A 17,423-nucleotide genomic window follows, 5' to 3' on the forward strand; every position below is an offset into this window, starting at 1 on the left:
TGTTAAGTGTCAGATTTGTTCAAAAAGGAATTTGAAATTTTTTTGTCCTAGTCTTGAATGTAATAAGTCTAGTGAAATGCATAACCAGGAAAATGATGAGAAAAAAGAGAAAACAATCGATTCTTTGCATTCGCATGCTACGAATGAAGTTTTCCTTCAGACCCTAGTTGTGAACATAGAGGGTAAGAATAAAAGGCATAAAGTTAGATTAATGATTGATACGGGTAGCTCAAAAAGTTATGTTTTAAAGTCTACTGCAGAAGAAATGGGTTTTGACTTGCAATGGGAGGAAGAATTTAGTCACTCTTTATTTGGTGGAAAGAAAACTGAAATTTATAAACATCAATGTTACAAGATTTATTTGAGTAGCCTTGATGGTAAATATTCGTGTAAATTAGATGCTGTAGACCATGATGTTATTTGTAATGATATTTCAAGCATAAGATACGGTTCTTGGATTCGCGAATTAGGAAATAAGGGAATACGCTTAACCGATACCCAAGGGAATACAGGCCCTATTGAAGTACTGTTAGGGGCAGACGTTGCAGGGAAGTTATTTACTGGCAAACGAGAAGAACTAAGAACAGGTTTAGTGGCTATAGAAACAAAATTGGGTTGGACTTTGATGGGTAAAGTACCTCAATCCGAACATCAGCACAATGTAAATATGACTATAGTTTCTATGTTATCTCAAGAAGACCTGCCTATTTCATCGTTGTGGGACTTAGAATTATTGGGTATCCGAGATCCTGTTGAACAAAAAACTAAAGAAGAGTCAAGAAGAGTTATTATGGTTCATTTCCAAGAAACAGTTCGTCAATTAGAAAATGGTAGATACGAGGTTGATATGCCTTGGAAGATTGAGCATGCAGTCTTACCTGACAATTATGACATATCTTTGAAAAGACTCGAATCTACTACGAAGAAGTTGGAAAAAATCGGATATCGTGAAAGGTATCATGAAGTCTTTAATGAATGGCTGCAGGAAGGAGTGATTGAAGAAGTTCCCCAAAAGGAGTTGTCTTTACCCGTTGTTCATTACCTCCCACATCGTCCAGTCATTAAGGAAACGTCCTCACTATCTTCCATGAAAATTAGACCCGTTTTTGATGCTTCGGCAAAGCTTTCTAATCAGCCATCTCTAAATGATTGCTTAGAGACTGGAATTAATTTGATTGAAACTATTCCGTCTATTCTAGCAAGATTTCGCTTACATGAAATTGGTGTGATTTCAGACATCAGAAGAGCTTTTTTACAGATATCTCTAAATGAAAGAGATCGAGATTTTTTACGATTTCTTTGGTATGGTGATGATGGTAGAGTGAAGACATTTCGTCACACCAGTGTGGTATTTGGCATTACTTGTAGTCCATTTTTGCTGATGGCGGTTATTGACCATCATTTATCCAAAGAAACGTGGAAAAAAAAATATTCTGAAGAATTTCTTAAAAAATTACAAGATAGTTTTTATGTCGATAATTGCGTAACTAGTGTACAAAATAATGACGAACTAGAAATATTCATCGAATCTGCAACTAATGTAATGAAAGAAGGAATGTTTGATCTCAGAGGATGGGAAAGTTCTGGTATTCCTGCATTTTCAGAAAGTAAAACATCACCGGTATTAGGACTGGTTTGGGACAAAGATTTAGATACCTTGGAAATAGACACCGAATTTTTGAAATTTGATGATAGAGAAAAAGTAACTAAAAGGAAAATGCTTTCACTAGTTAGTCGAGTATTTGATCCCATAGGTTTCCTTGCACCTGTTATGATTCAGCCTAAGATTTTGCTGCAGGTCGCTTGGAAGAGCAAAGAATCATGGGATGGTGAAGTGAATGATGAAATAAAGAAGAATTTTTTAAAATGGGGAAAACAACTGAAATACCTCAAAAATATAAAAATTCCAAGATGGTTAGGTGTGATGAAGGAATCCAATTTAAGTATCCATACTTTTGTCGATGCCAGCAAGACAGCTTATGCGGCATGCATTTTCTTAAGTAGTGAATCCAGTATGGGTTCAGTGACTGTTCAATTACTTCAAGCCAAATCACGAATAACTCCAACGAAGACTATTATTATACCACGACTTGAACTAATGGCTGCTACCATAGGTGCTAGGCTGTTTAGTTCTGTGAAGCAAGCTCTAAAACTTCCCAACATCAAGACTTACTTTTGGACAGATTCTTCCACAGTTCTTGTGTGGATAACTCGTCGAGAACAGTGGTCGGTATTCGTTACAAACAGAATAAGTGAAATTAGAAAATTGACAATTTCGGAAGATTGGTTCCATATTTCAACTGACCAGAATCCAGCAGACATTTTGTCAAGAGGTTGTGGACCTAGGCAACTTCAGAAACGCAAGTGGTGGCAAGGGCCAGCCTGGTTGAAGAATCCGAAGGAGCAGTGGCCAAAGTCAGCTGTAAATATTAACGAAAAAGAAGTAGAGATAGAGAAACGAAAGTCGGTCATCTCTGCTAGTAACACAGAGCTAGAGTCAATTCCATTACAGTTAGCCAGAAGATTCTCTAGATTTTCAAAGATGATTAGGGTTATGGCTTGGAGACTGCATTTTCAACCAAAGGCCAAGGACTTAAGAAAATGTAAGGAACTTCAAAATGAAGAATTGTTAAATGCACAAAGGACTATTTTCTGTGTAATACAAAAGGAATGTTACTCCAATGAAGAAATACGAAAAAATTTGAAAGGTCTTCTAATATTTGAAGATGAAGAAGGAATTTTACGATTGAAGTCCAGATTGATAAATGAGGAAGAATCGAAAGATTTTATTTCTCCAATAATTCTACCATCGAAACACCTGGCAGTGAGTAGCCCAAGAACATATTGCTAACAAGCATGCTGGGACATTAACTCTACTGACTATTTTACGGGAAAGATTTTGGATAGTGAAAGGGAAAAGAACTGTCCGGAGTGTTATCAAAGAATGCTTAACATGTAAAAGGCAAAAGGTGAAACATCTTGAGGTACCTTTTCCGCCTCTTCCAAAAGACCGAACAGAAGTAGCAGCAGTTTTTTAAGTATCAGGTGTAGATATAGCTGGACCTCTGTTGACTAAATCTAAACAAAAGGTGTGGATAGTACTTTTTACTTGCGCCGTATTTAGAGCTGTCCATCTTGAGCTAATACCTTCACTGAGTACCAACGACTTCATCCAAGCTATGCGTAGGTTTATAGCCAGAAGAGGACGAATTTCTGTGATGTATTCAGACAATGGTACTAATTTTACAGGACTAAATAATGCTCTGAAACAATTAGATTGGACTACAATTGAAAGTGAATTTAGAGTCAACGAAATTCGTTGGAAGTTTAACCCACCCTCCTCCCCATGGTGGGGAGGCTTCTGGGAATGCTTGAGTGGGATTTTGAAAGATCTTTTGAGAAAAAATCTTGGACGCTCCTGTTTGTCTTACGAGGAATTGCAGACTCTCGTCTGTGAAAGCGAATCTATCATGAACAGCAGACCGTTAACTTACATATCCGAGGAACAAGATCTGAAGACCTTGACCCCCTCAATGTTTCTTCAGGACATTCCATTAAATGATGTTCCTGATTTGGATCAAATTGAAAAGACTAATATTGTTTTGAGATGGAGACATATTCAAAAGGTTCGTGAAAATCTAAAACGAAGGTTTAAAAGGGAGTATCTGGGTTTCCTTCGTTCTTCAGTTAACAAAAGAGAAGATAAAATAAATGTAGGTGACATAGTGTTAATTGGTACAGATGATAAAAAAAGGCTCCATTGGCTGCTAGAGAAAGTACTGGAACTCTTTCCAGGAAAAGATGGAATCATCAGACTTGTGAAACTGCGAACTGAAAAGGGAAACATATTAAGACCAATCCAACGACTGTACCCTTTGGAATTGACCCCAAATTACGAGCAAGTCGTATCGGAACCTCAGAAGGATTTTCAGCTACTACGTATCGGAACCTCAAAAGGTTCCGGAAGTAGTAGCTGAAAATCCTGAGCTTAATACTAACTCTAATGAAACTGTTCACGTGTCTCACTCAGGACGAAAAATAAAACCAGTTAAAAGACTGGATTTATAAATTTCTAAACAAACTTTTGAACTTTCTGTGTTTGAACTCTAAAATACTGATTTTTATTTGCATTCTAATATTTTGAAATATTTCTATTATTATTATGTACGTTATTGTTATTTCAAAATTGTATGTATGTATTATCATTATATTACTGTTTTGAGTTTGTATCCCCAAACTCAAGGTGGGGAGAATGTCGCGCCACTATCGAACTCCATGAGAGGTAAGTTTCTGTTACGGAATGGCAACGAGAGAGATTGTTGTTCTAAAGATGGATGATCGAACTGCGTTGTAACGATCATTTTTGAGGATGTTGCGTACTGTAAAATGAACTTATTACACTGTGCTAAATAGTATTAAAACGCTATATATTAAAAGATCTTTCATCTGATCTAAATTTTAACAAACCGCTCATTATTTTCTCTTAAACTCACAATGTTCACGACACAAATACTGCACGAGGAAATCTTGAACATCTGTTCCAGATATAAGATTATCTAGATTTTCATTAAGGTTCCCTCCAGAAATTGACAGATTTTCTTCTGAAAGGTGCATCTGAATTTTCCTCATCCAATACCAGCCAGTTATTCAGGAATTTGTCATCAAGTGTTATGCATATGTTATGCAGAAGACAGCATACCATCACTTTGTGGTTTCACATTTTCAAGGCTGCTGTCATTTTCTTTGTGAAGGCAACTCCACCTTCCCTTTGGCTGATCAAAAGCATGCTCTACATATATGCGAGAACTCAATTTCCTATTAAAGAGAGCTCTTTCAGCATTTAAATTACCTCCATGAGGCTTCATCAGCCAATTCAATAAAGAGTAAGTCTGGTCACCCATAAGAAGTGGCTTTACATTGCCATTAAGTTTTCTTAGCTGAAAATTTTCTGGTGAAAACAGTTTTCTTGCTTTCCCTAGCTCTAAATATTTGAATTTCTTAAAACTCGAGCATCATGGACCAAACCGAGACATTCAGCATTCCAATGTATACAATCTTTATGCTTCTCCAACACTTCCCAAGCCGGCAGTATTGCCAAATCTCTTTTGAACAGAGCATGTTTTACTGAAATGTGTATGGCAATGAGTCCCACAGCAGGACAATCACTAACTCTATGAGTTAAGGCCTAGCCAGATAACAGCTTGCCAGAAATGGGCCAACAACGAAATATTGATTTTTTCTTGCAATGGTGGTGGTGGGAGGGGGGAACTCTTGTACTGTATTGCCCGAATAAAACATTTAATTCCTATGATAGTGTTAGCATTTCATTTTCAATATGTGTATATCACATCTATCGATATTCATCCCATTAGGATAACTTGTTGGTGCATACCTTTTTATGTTATACAGTGTATATACTTAAGAATGTCTTCATGAAGAACTAGTGGAAACTGGCAGATATTTTTATTACTCCTAGCAGAAACAATACAAACTTCATATACACTGACTACCAATAAGTATTTGGACACCTATGCAAGGTGACGATATCTGCGGTCTTAAGGTACGTCACAGACTCCGCCAGTATATATCGTGTAGGAAATGGCATCGGCTTTAGTCGCATGCTAGATGCTTCGCAGTTCGGAGCTCTCTGATTTCGAGAAAGGTATAATTATCGGGTATCACAAATGTGGCCGATTCTTAAGGGACATATCTAGCGATCTGAAGTACCCAAAATCGACAGTGGCCTACGTGATTAAGAAGTGGAAGGTGAGCGATGATTGTCAGAATGTGCTCCGAGTCGGCAGACCAGCGAAACTGGGAGATAGAGACCAACGAGTGCTGTCGAGAGAAATTCGGAAGAACCGCACCCAACCGATGGCCCTCATCCGCGAGGAGTTTCAACAGGCATCCGGGAGTATTGTTTCAACGAACACCATCCGTAAGAAAGCACATCTGCTTGGTTTTCATGGTCGTGCTGCTGCCCATAAACCTTTGATCACAAAGTCCAACCTCGCTGCTCGGTTAATGTGCTGCAGAGCACATCGAAATTGGACCGTAGATCAGTGGAAACGGGTTCTTTGGAGTGATGAATCAAGGTTCACCCTTTACCTTTCGGATGGCAGAGTCTGGGTCTGGCATCTACCTGGAGAACGACTCCTGCCAGAATGCATTGTGCCAACAGTCAAGTTCGGCGGTGGTGGGATTATGGTCTGGGGGTGTTTCTCCTGGTATGGGCTGGGACCCTCGATCCCCATTCATGGTAAGCTCAACTCCGATGCCTACTACACTATTTTGGATGACAATGTGCTTCCTACGTTGTGGCAGTTTTATGGGTTGGACCCCTGTTACTTTCAGGACGACAATGCCAGTTGTCATGTTTCGACGTTAACCAAGGCTTGGTATGGTGCCAATGGAGTTCATCGAATGGACTGGCCTGCCCAGAGTCCAGACCTGAACCCTATCGAGAACCTCTGGGACGAGTTGCATCGCCAAATTCAGGGATGCACAACCCGTGCAAAATCAGTGAAGGAACCTCTATATCTTCTCCAAGCCGAGTGGAAGAAAATACCACTAGCTGTCAAAGACTTGTGGAAAGTATGCTCCGGAGGGTCCACGCTGTAATTACCTCTCGTGGAGGCTCTACGAACTATTGATTTTGAATAAAGTTAGTTTTTCTTTTCTATCACAGGTGTCCAAATACTTATTGGTAGTCAGTGTAGCTAACCCAGTCAGTCACCAAGAACTAAATCTGAAATAAAAATGTTCAGCAGCTTTGGCTACTTGGCTACTGAAAGGAAAGTAAAAACATATGATATTCAGCTTTTATTGTAAAGACAATGGTGCAATTAAAGATTTTAGTACAATATCATTAGAATCACCTTTTTAATAAACTTCCAGAATACACACTTTCACTACCATACAGAATCATGCATATTTAGTTACATATCAATTACAGTACAGAACTATATAGTCAAAAGTCGTTAATCCGGACTCGTCGGGACTTCGGCGATTCCGGATTATAGATCATCAGTTTAAATCTCGTAAGATGGCATGCAGAAATTCTAAAATTAAAAATATGAAACCGTAATTTATGAAATAAAGAACAATTATGATCTAAAGGGTATCAAAATTTGCAAAAAGAAAAAGCTTAATATTTATTTGTTTACTTTATTAAACATTTCTTTCAATGTAAGTTGTTTAAGTTTTGCTTCATTTCATGTGATAATACTTTCTCTTTAATTCTATTAAACAAACATAATTTCTTGTTCAGTTACAAAGTTCCGCTGTTCAAGTCCTATAATTGCTGTGTCAAGAACACCGACTAATTTGTCAATCGAAATTTTTTCGTTTTCAATAACCTCTGTTACTTTTCTTCGCTATCGGAAGCGAATTATAATGACGAGAAACTTGTTTTAAATCATATCAAAGACGGAGCATATCGAGATGAAATACTACATTTGGTAAGGAATTATAAGCCAAATAAAATAAAAACATCTGCGCTGAAGATAAGGACAGTGCTGACAAATCAACTTCCAATTCATTACGCACCCGCCGCTGCGTTCCCCCCGCCGAGCAGCGTGAAATTGATAAACAGATTTCGGATTTCAAAACATACTTTCGCTTTAGATCCTTTACATATTAACAAATATATATCGGAAATTCTATTTGATATAATCGAAAGTTTAAGCTTACTTTTATAAAATTGCTCTTACAGTCTGCAAAAAATAATAAGCCGGATCCAATTCGAAAATTAAGGAACAACGCAATCATCAACATTAACTGAAATAGATAATTAGATAATTTTAGCTTATACGTCTATTATACATAAAACGCGCACGCGAAAACGTATTCTGCACTTGCGCACACTCATATGCGCAGTCGTAAAAGGTCTTACGCGCACACGTAAACGCCTATGCGCATGTGTTAGCGCGGCGCATGCGCAGAAAGTTTTTAGTTTTGAGGTCCGGATTATAGATCATTCCGAATTATGGGTGTCCGAATTAACGACTTTTGACTGTATTTTGTTTAATTCAAGCATTGGAAAAAAGAGTTAAACAAATACTGGAATAATTTCTCAAAATGTAGAAAATTTTAAATTTAATTTCATTTTAATCTGAAAATTACTGCTCACACAGGCCTATCATTTTCTTACTCAAGCAAAAACTTAACAATTTCGGATTTTCGGAATAATTACCTTATTGAAATTTTTCAGAGAAAGGAAAAATGCAATGACACATATTAAACTCATAAAAACATAGATTTTTACATTACAACATTTAAAACACATAACTTTTTTTTTTATTTTCATTACAAACTTAATAATTAAAAAGTGCACAGTTAATAATTAATTTGAATAATTGTAAAAGTATACTGATAAAAACTTAAGGCAATAAAGCACACATAAAGACAAAGATGATTGATAAATCAATATTTCAGAAAGAATGAAAGAATACAAAGGAATTTTATCCAGGGAAAAAAAAAAAAAAAAAAAAGAGTTTAAAATATAGTGATTATGAAAATTACTTACGCTTTCTTTTTAGGTGACAGATTTTCTTTATACAACCTCTCATCACAAAAATACCAGTACACATTATTATTACTATCTTTACCTACACATTTAGCCTGCATATCCTCAGGAGGTATATCCTATAAATAATATGGCAAATTTTCATACTGAAATAAATACACATCTCTCAAAAACTAAAAACTAAAAAATACAAAAATACTAGCGACTTATATTAACCCTTAGCACTCCATTGGCTCTGCTACAGAGCCGTCCGTCATTTGTTCCGTAACTCCGTAGGCTCCGCTGCGGAGCCGAATGTTTTTAGCATGATTAGGCTTAAGATGTTACGGAATCGTTGGCGTTGGCAATTGTTATCTGTAGTTAAAACGTGCTCAGTCTCGCTACTGTTACGATTGAAACATTATTTGACCCATTTTATGGTTAACAACATGGAGAAAAATAATTATTGTGATGAGAATATAGAGTTGAGTGATAGTGAAGATCTGTTTGATTTTTCATTGTTAGAAGATATTGTGGAAAACAATGTTGATTATAATTCTGACACTTCAAGTAGTGGTTCCAAGATTATACTATCAAAGAGACGACGAATGGTAGTTTATTGAAAGTGAAAGCGAAGAGTCGCCAGAAAACTTAGATGAATGGCGCGATGTCAGGAAATAATTAGATATTCTGGATAGAATACATTTTAGTGTATCGCCAAAGGTCATTGGACTACAAATTCCTAGAAATATTGTACAGCCAACACAATATTTCAAATTATTTTTCACAAACGAACTGGTAAATGAAATTATAAAAGAAATCAAGAATTACGCAGAAAATGTTCTAAAGAATAAAGAAATATCTAGTAATTCTATTTGCAAAACATGGCATGCAGTGGAAGAGGAAGAGTTTTGGGCTTTTATTGGAGTTGTTATAGGTACGATACCCCTGGCCGAATATGCAGGATTATTGGTCAGTTAAGGAGAATAGTCACATCCCTTTCTTTGTAAAATATTTACAAGAAAGAGATTTATGCAGATATTCTGGATGCTGCGAAAATGTGCCAGAGTTACTGCTAGGTAGTGGTACAAAAGCGTGCGGAGCGCTAAGGGTTAATGCAACCACTTTAGTAGAAGTCGCCCAATTTTCAGAATGTCCCAAACTCTGGCAACTATGCATATAAACATTCTTCTGGCAAGCATGCTTATAACAATCCTTCAGTCAAGCAACACTGCCATTTTGTATGCCTTTTTTTTTTTTTTTTTTTTGTTGTTGTTGTTGTTGTTGTAGTTGTATTCCAAGTTATAATGGGTTTTATAATTAAATCATGGTATTTTTTGCCTTAAACTTAGTTTAGCTTGTGGAATTTGCCAGCAATGAAAGAAACTGTGATAGACTTTTTTCAGGGATACAGAATTTTGCTGAAAATTTTTTACAGGGAACAATGAGTAAATACACTTCCTAGATAGTGGCTGTTGGCGAGTATTGCATGAAGTCATGTCTCCATTATTCTCTTATGGAAGCTCTATGCTTTTTTATCGAAAATGGATCTCTGTGTGCTGCAGGAGATTAGTACATAAAAAGTATGCTAGAAAGATTTGAAAAAGAATGCGAGTTTTGTTTTCTAAAATGTATCACGTAATTCCTATTTAATACTTCAAATTTAAATTTTACATTACTGAAGTAAGTTTTCTTTTTATATGTTGATAATATCTACCAACTTACAATAAATATCAGTCATTTGGGAATCTTCCTAAAAAAAGGCATGAAAACAACTAGCACCCACTAAGTAACTTTTACCTTTTCATCTGTAAAAAACTGCCAAATTGTGCCAAAGTGGTTTAAATGTCAGTAGTTTGGGAATCTTCCTTAAAAAAGGCATGAAAACTAATAACTAGCTTCCACAAAGTAACTTTTACCTTTTCATCGGTAAAAAACTGCCAAGGTGGTTGCATTAATATGCAAGTACTCAAAACTAAGTGTTTCGTAAAATATTAAACTTTCTTTTAATTTAATAAATGAGAGAGTAACATATTGATAACAAATATAAAATATTAAGACCAAATAACATAAAAATATGACATATATAAAAAGAGAATTCAATATAATAGTACAGTAGAACTCCAGTTATCCAGATTGCAATGATATGAAATTCTGATTACCTGAATCAATTGTTCTTTTTGGTTAAGTCAAAATTCAGCTTGTTGTTAACTGATATGTTTTTAATATTTTTTAACCCTCCGAGTGGTTCGGCTTTTTCAGGAAATAGCATGAAAAATAATCGTGTGTATTCACCTGGTCTGTCGCAAAAACGGCAAGTATTTTGACTCAAACTACTTCAAGAGCAGGCCCCCCTTACCATGTGGATATAATTAAGCTAATTCTCCCCTCTGCTGAATTTAATGAGTGAAATTAGTTTTCTCCATATGGTATCTTCGTCACAGGATTGGTTGCTAAAATGGTATTTTATCTCCTATTTGGCTATTTTATAGTTTGCATACTAACACATATGCTGTATATTACTCGTACCTTAAGATATGTGCCGAATACAGAAAATTAGACAATATGAATCAGTAATAGAAACTACATAAAATGCTTTAAAGTCCCAGTTTCTTTAAAGAATTCTTTAAGGAATTACAATTATTTTGAGAAAATACTTTTTAATATACAAAGGGAATTTGTGAAATTTTTTCTCCCTCACGTTTGAATTTTTCGAATACAAATTATTTGCAACTTATTTTAATATTATGTTTATATTTAATTTTCAAATATTTTAAATTTATTACAGATTAAAGATTAGATTTGATTAATTCTTTAGATTGCATCATGAATTTATTAGTAGTTAGTTTTTTATGACACCGTTTTGACTTGTGAGAAATAAATAAAGTATTGTAATCGCAAAAAATTTCAATTTTCATATTTCAAAAGAAATTTCCATTATGACTATTTCCATCATGATGTTTACATGTACATATGTAGCATGACTTCACCATAAAATGCTGAAATTTTATATTTGGGGCTTATGACTAGTTTTAGTGCTACGTGTGTCCGTATGTACAGATGGAGGACAAAATAATAGGAACACCTGTGAAATAATGGAAAATCTTTATTAATAGGGGGTTGGACCCCCCTTTGACTGAAGTACAGATTGAATGCAGCGTGGGATAGATGCATAAAGGTCATGGATAATATTTAAAGGAATATTAAGCCATTCCTCCTGCAGAGCGATCTCTAATTCCGAAAGTCCGGATGGAGGCGGAAATTGGGAATGAAGTTTGGACTCCGAATATGCTCATAAATGTTCAATAATATTCAAGAACGGAGACTGAGGGGGCCAACAAGATGTTCAATTGCATTGTCATGCTCTTCGAACCACTCTTGAATACACCTAGCAGTGTGGATGGGGGCATTGTTGTCTTGAAAATGCAGTCACTCCCCAGGGAATAAAGTCTGGACAAAAGGATGCACATGATCCCCTAAAATGCTTAGATAGTGATTGGATGTGATCTTCCCATGCAGAATAACAAGTAGCCCAAGACTGCCCAAGATATCACATCCTATACCATAATGGCGCCACCTCCATGCTTCACAGTCGGCAATAGGCAGTCAGGATGAAATGCTTCTTTGGGCATTCTCCAGATATAAACGCGTCCGGTCGTCTAAAATAGGGTGAATGGCGATTCATCTGACCATATTACCTGTTTCCACTGCTGTGGGGACCAACCTTTGTGATCTCTGCACAATTAGCGTTGCTTGAAAGCATCAGTTGCTCTCGCCAAGGATTTACGAATTGCCACTCTGCCATAAATATTTGCAGCATAAAGTTCCCCTTTGACAGTTTTTGTTGAAACGGGGTCCTGGACATGACTGTTCATTTCGGATCCTATCTCGGATAATGATTGCTTGTGCTTTCGGGCTACTATGCACTTCAAGACCCGTCTATCCCTATCAGCTAGCTTTGACTTTCGGCCACTGTTGTGCTTTGAAGACATCGTCTTACCCTCTCGCTGTCATAAGGGCTGATACCCTACTCCTTGCACACCCCACAAGGTATTACATTTACACACTGTTTCCGTAATCGATGTTCTACTTAAACGCGCTCCAACTATCATTCCTCTTTGGAACTCTGACATTTCAACTTCTCACAGACAGTTTGATCGAAGCATGCAACGCAGGTGACTGCTGTTGAGAGACTGATACCTTCCTCTTCACGCTCAACTAGGTGGCAGACTTCTGTTGTAGATGGCATAACTGTACTGCAGGTGTGAAATACGTCATACTTTTCACAGGTGTTTGCATTATTTTGTCCTCCATCTGTATGTATGCATGTATATCGCATAACTCAAAATGGTTAACCGTACAACGTAGAAAATTTCTGTATGAGACTGCTATAACATCTAGTTGTGCAATACATGTAATAAATCTTTTCTAAAGCTTAAATTTGAGCTTGTTTTAGTATGGGGAGTGAAAGATAATTGGATGTGATATTTTGATTAATGATAACAATGATATTTTGATTAATTACATAGGAATAAACTGGCAGATCTAAATTCATTAATCGTTCACATAATGCTATTTGTAATTATTTAACTTATAGTGGATCACATGGTTAAAAAAATTTTAAGGCATTTACAATTACCAGGCAAGGCAATTTGTATGCTCTCCGGGCATAAAGATAACTAAATATATTTAAAAAAATTGAGTTTGCACTATCTAGGAAGCCTGTAATTACATTTGAGATAGAATATAGTTTGCAATTATGTTATATTCTTTCTAAAAACAAAATTTTTGTTCACCCGTTAAAAAATACCCATTAACTACATGTGCGTTTTTTAAAATATCCCTAAATGCAACATAAATACAATATTTCAGGAAGATATTTGCCACATAGGCAGATAAGGTTTTGTTATATTCAATTAAATTAACCGGAAACTGAATTTACAGGTGATTTTATGAGAAAACAAAAGGAAGACTACTAATTAGAAAGTTGTTCATCAATGAAAAATGTTAGCAATTTTGGATAAAATGAAAACCAGACGATATAAATACAAATTCTTCAATAAAGCATCTACACATATTACAAGTTAAAAATAAGAGAATTAAAAATAACATTTTATTTCGTAAGACTGGATAATGTTTTCAGTTTTCATTATTTATCGCAAATTCACTGTGAACATGCATCCATTTCAAGCTGCTTAGAATATTATTTGTGTTTGTGCTTAGCGTGTACAAATGTTTGTGCACTGTGTTGATTCATACCTATATGTATTTCGCCATGATTTCGCTTTTGCACTTCCTAGTATTTATATAATAACAAAAAATTAGCATTTCATGAAACAGTAACTTTTTTTATTTATATTTAATTTAAACAACAAAGATTTTGTAATCTTTATTGATTCTGAGAAATTAATTAATATAATGTTATTAATGTTACTACTAAGTTATCTATGCTTTCATTGGAAACCCTTTAAGGACATATTATAATGGTGAAAATTATTTTTGCTCTTTTTAAAGTTCCTCTATGCATTATAATATAACAAATAAAGCAATATTTGTGTTATTGCTGCCTTACAGTACTTATATAATACAGTACTTATATAATAAAATAAGTACTGTAACACAGCAACAATGATTAAATGCCTTCTTACATAATAACCCCAATTAAAACTAAAAATAACAAATGAATTTCCCAAAATGTAGACTTTTCTAGCATGTTGTAAAGCTTTAAAATATTTTGGAAGAACTAGTCAGAAATTACGTGAAAGAGTGAATCCAGTTTTCATTTTTACAAACTTTTGTATAATGTATCAATTTATTTTAAGCCATTTTAACCAGTAATTACAACTTAATATTGTTTCAAATTAAAAATAATGAATGGAAGCATTCACAATGCTTGAACACAGCATATTTAAAACAGTACAAGACTTTGCTAGGAACCTTCTTAGGAGGAAGCAACTGATTGAAAGCATGTGTTCAAATCATCACATCTGCCATTGTAAGAAAATGTAAGAAAGGTACATCTTTCGTAGGTGTATGTTTCAAAGCTTGTTTTTCCGTTCCGTAAGTAAAACAGCCCCTCAAGGGTGTAATTACTCTTTTGCAACAAATCTGAGCTACTGCAGTTCTTCAAAACCATGAACTGAATGTACCTACGATGACTTTACTAAATGATCAAAGCCATCTGTTATTGTGAACCATTTTAAGCTTCCCTTTAGAAATACAGAAGGTTACAAGTACAGGTTTTTTACACATCTACAGCTAGTATTTTTTTAATCACTGTCATTTAATATAACTGTAAAATCAATCAGTATTTAGTCATCCTTTCGCATATCATGTCAAAACAAATTTGCTGGGTATTTCTTTAATTTATACAATGAAAGTTAAAAACACGGTGATCAATTGCATATGTGAAAATAAAATTATGGTAAAATTCTTGATCTCTAATAAAGAGATTAAATTTAAAAAGTTGTGATTTGTCTCTAACATAATGATCACTTGTAAAACCTTTTCCATCTTATGTGATGATTTCCTCTAGAGCGACAAGCTTTTTTTGCTGCTTAGACCTATGAATCTTGGGCATAAGGCTCAGATTTTATGATCAGTTCTTGCTGACTAAGGATGTAGTACTTTGGTAAAGAAATTAAAATAAGGTTAGCTTTTATTATTTCGGTAATTCTAAATATTTTTAAAACTAGACTAATCCAAGTTTTATTAAAAATCATGTAATGATTTGAAATGGTTCTTCAGATTGCTGACAAAGTTATTAAAAATGAAACTGTATTTGATATGTTAACCAAGTTAAAGTATCATTGCAACTGAATAGACAACATTCAATTGATACTATTTTAGAGGAAATTTCTATGCATTTTAAATAATAAATAATGTACATCATTCTTCTTTATATGTCATTTGCCAAAATCAACTGCACTATTCACCAACAATATATATCCAAAAACAATAAAATAACAAACATAAAAAAAAAAAAAAAAACTTTTGTGCTTCTTTTCTTAGTGTATCATTTTTAATATTTAATTACAGTTATTTTTTTTAATTCAAATTTGTAACTCCTAGAAAAGTTGCAGGTTACATTTCGGAAACTCGGATGTTACGCTGTATTTTAATAATTTATGGTTATTTTAATAATTTATGTAACAAAATATGAAAATTTTAACTCAACTCTTCGTTGCTGCTTACAGTTACATTGCGTTGAGCAAACCAATATATGCTATGTAAAGCATGAGCATGCAAGAAAATGAAACTTATTAAAATTTTTTCTAATGAAAATTACAAATCACATTCAAATCAATGTACATTAAAAGAATTGGATTATTTAAAATGTATTAAAATAAAACTTCAGCAAACCAATACAAGTGACGAGCATTGTTCCAAAAAGAATAAATAATTCGCCATTATTATATTTACTATTAAATTAGTTTGTGCTTTATAAATCTGTATCAAGAATACGCTTATTGTAACTTATTAAAATAGACTATTGATTTTCTAATTTTTATCTGACTTATTGCTTAAGTAATGTTATTCTTTATATGCAATTGCATGTAATTCAGGTTAATTAAACGCAGTACTATTTGTTTTGCGTGCATAAATTCAAAGTTTTTAACTTGCCGGTTTTATGCATATAGATAATCATATGTAAATTTATTTAAATAATGTAAATATTTTGAAATGCTATTTTTTAATTGAATTCACAAGAATTTTGCATATTTCTGAACATTTAGTTTGAAATCTAAAGGATATTTTATGAAAATGTTATCTGTTTAAAGAGTGTATTGGAAAAATTTTAAATACTGCTTATTTATTTAGTGAAGAATGTTCGCATCAGTTTGTTGTATGTCTAAAACACTTTCTTCGTAATAAAATGTAGCGGTCTAAAATGAAGATGACCAACCCTCTTAGACTCCTACTGAGAGTTGTCATTTAGAGATCTCCAGGGTTCCAGAAATAAGGGGGCACTGAGACATCTGCAAGGCCGCTTTAAGGCGCTCATAATGATTTCAATATCATCGCCACTGACCGAATGATGCCACATTAAAGGGATTTCTGCCAACTTTCAGGTTTTGATGGTAACCAACTTTTATGGTCGATGGGATAGTACATAATTACCAATCATTCGTAAAGATCTGAAGTTAACAGACATTTAAACATAAAGTTTATCTTTTTTCGTTTAAGCATATTGTGGGAGAAAAGAGAAATTGTAGAAAATTATATAAAAAAACATATAGCTACTGATACATGGAAATCTGTGGTTATACTCAATGAGGCATGGGCATATTTAAATGTCTGTGATTTAAAAAAAAAAAAATCTGAAATGTTTCAGATTTTAAATTACGTCCAAAGGGGCATTTTTTAACATTTTGTGTGTTACCTTTCTTTATTAAATATCATGTTCCTCGCACTTAAACCATAAGATCCAGTGCAACAGCAATATCGCAAAATAGTTTTAAAACGAGCATATCTTTAGAATTTCCGATACAGAGACTCACGCGCTGGAGATAAAAATGTTTTTTCTGCACAACGTTGCCATTGCTCGCTTTGAAATCCTTGAGTTTGTTAATCAAAAATTCGTCAAAGTTTTAAAAAATAGGAAATCGATCATAAAACAAATTTCAAATTTCAAATTTGGTCTTCCACATGCTCATATTCGTTGGAGGATTACGTTATTCAAAATTCGATGACTCTATGTACCGTTGTTTTATCACAATACGAGAAATATACATACATTTATGCAGATTTTTCATTATTTAATTTCTTCAAATATAATGCAGGACTCTAACATTTTGTGGCAACAGTTTGAAAAGTGAACCGACATTTATGAGTCCGACGCAAAATGCCAAAACGAAACTAATAGTCCTTCGGGATTCAAATCCCTTTGGACTAAAAAAAAAAAAAAAAAAGATAA

General features: G+C 34.3%; 1 protein-coding gene across 1 annotated transcript in view; it reads right to left on the reverse strand.

The window, feature by feature from the left end:
* The window catches only part of LOC118192118 (uncharacterized), a 97,514-nt gene that overhangs the window by 61,236 nt on the left and 18,855 nt on the right, over positions 1-17,423 (reverse strand). Inside the window, exon 5 of the mRNA XM_035363022.2 lies at positions 8,528-8,646. Coding sequence (XP_035218913.1) covers positions 8,528-8,646 — 119 coding nt within the window. The remainder of the gene's footprint in view (positions 1-8,527; positions 8,647-17,423) is intronic.

This window comes from Stegodyphus dumicola, chromosome 8 (genome assembly GCF_044657685.1).
Source record: "Stegodyphus dumicola isolate Sdum_Otavi_A_Nest chromosome 8, ASM4465768v1".
Taxonomy (NCBI): domain Eukaryota; kingdom Metazoa; phylum Arthropoda; class Arachnida; order Araneae; family Eresidae; genus Stegodyphus; species Stegodyphus dumicola.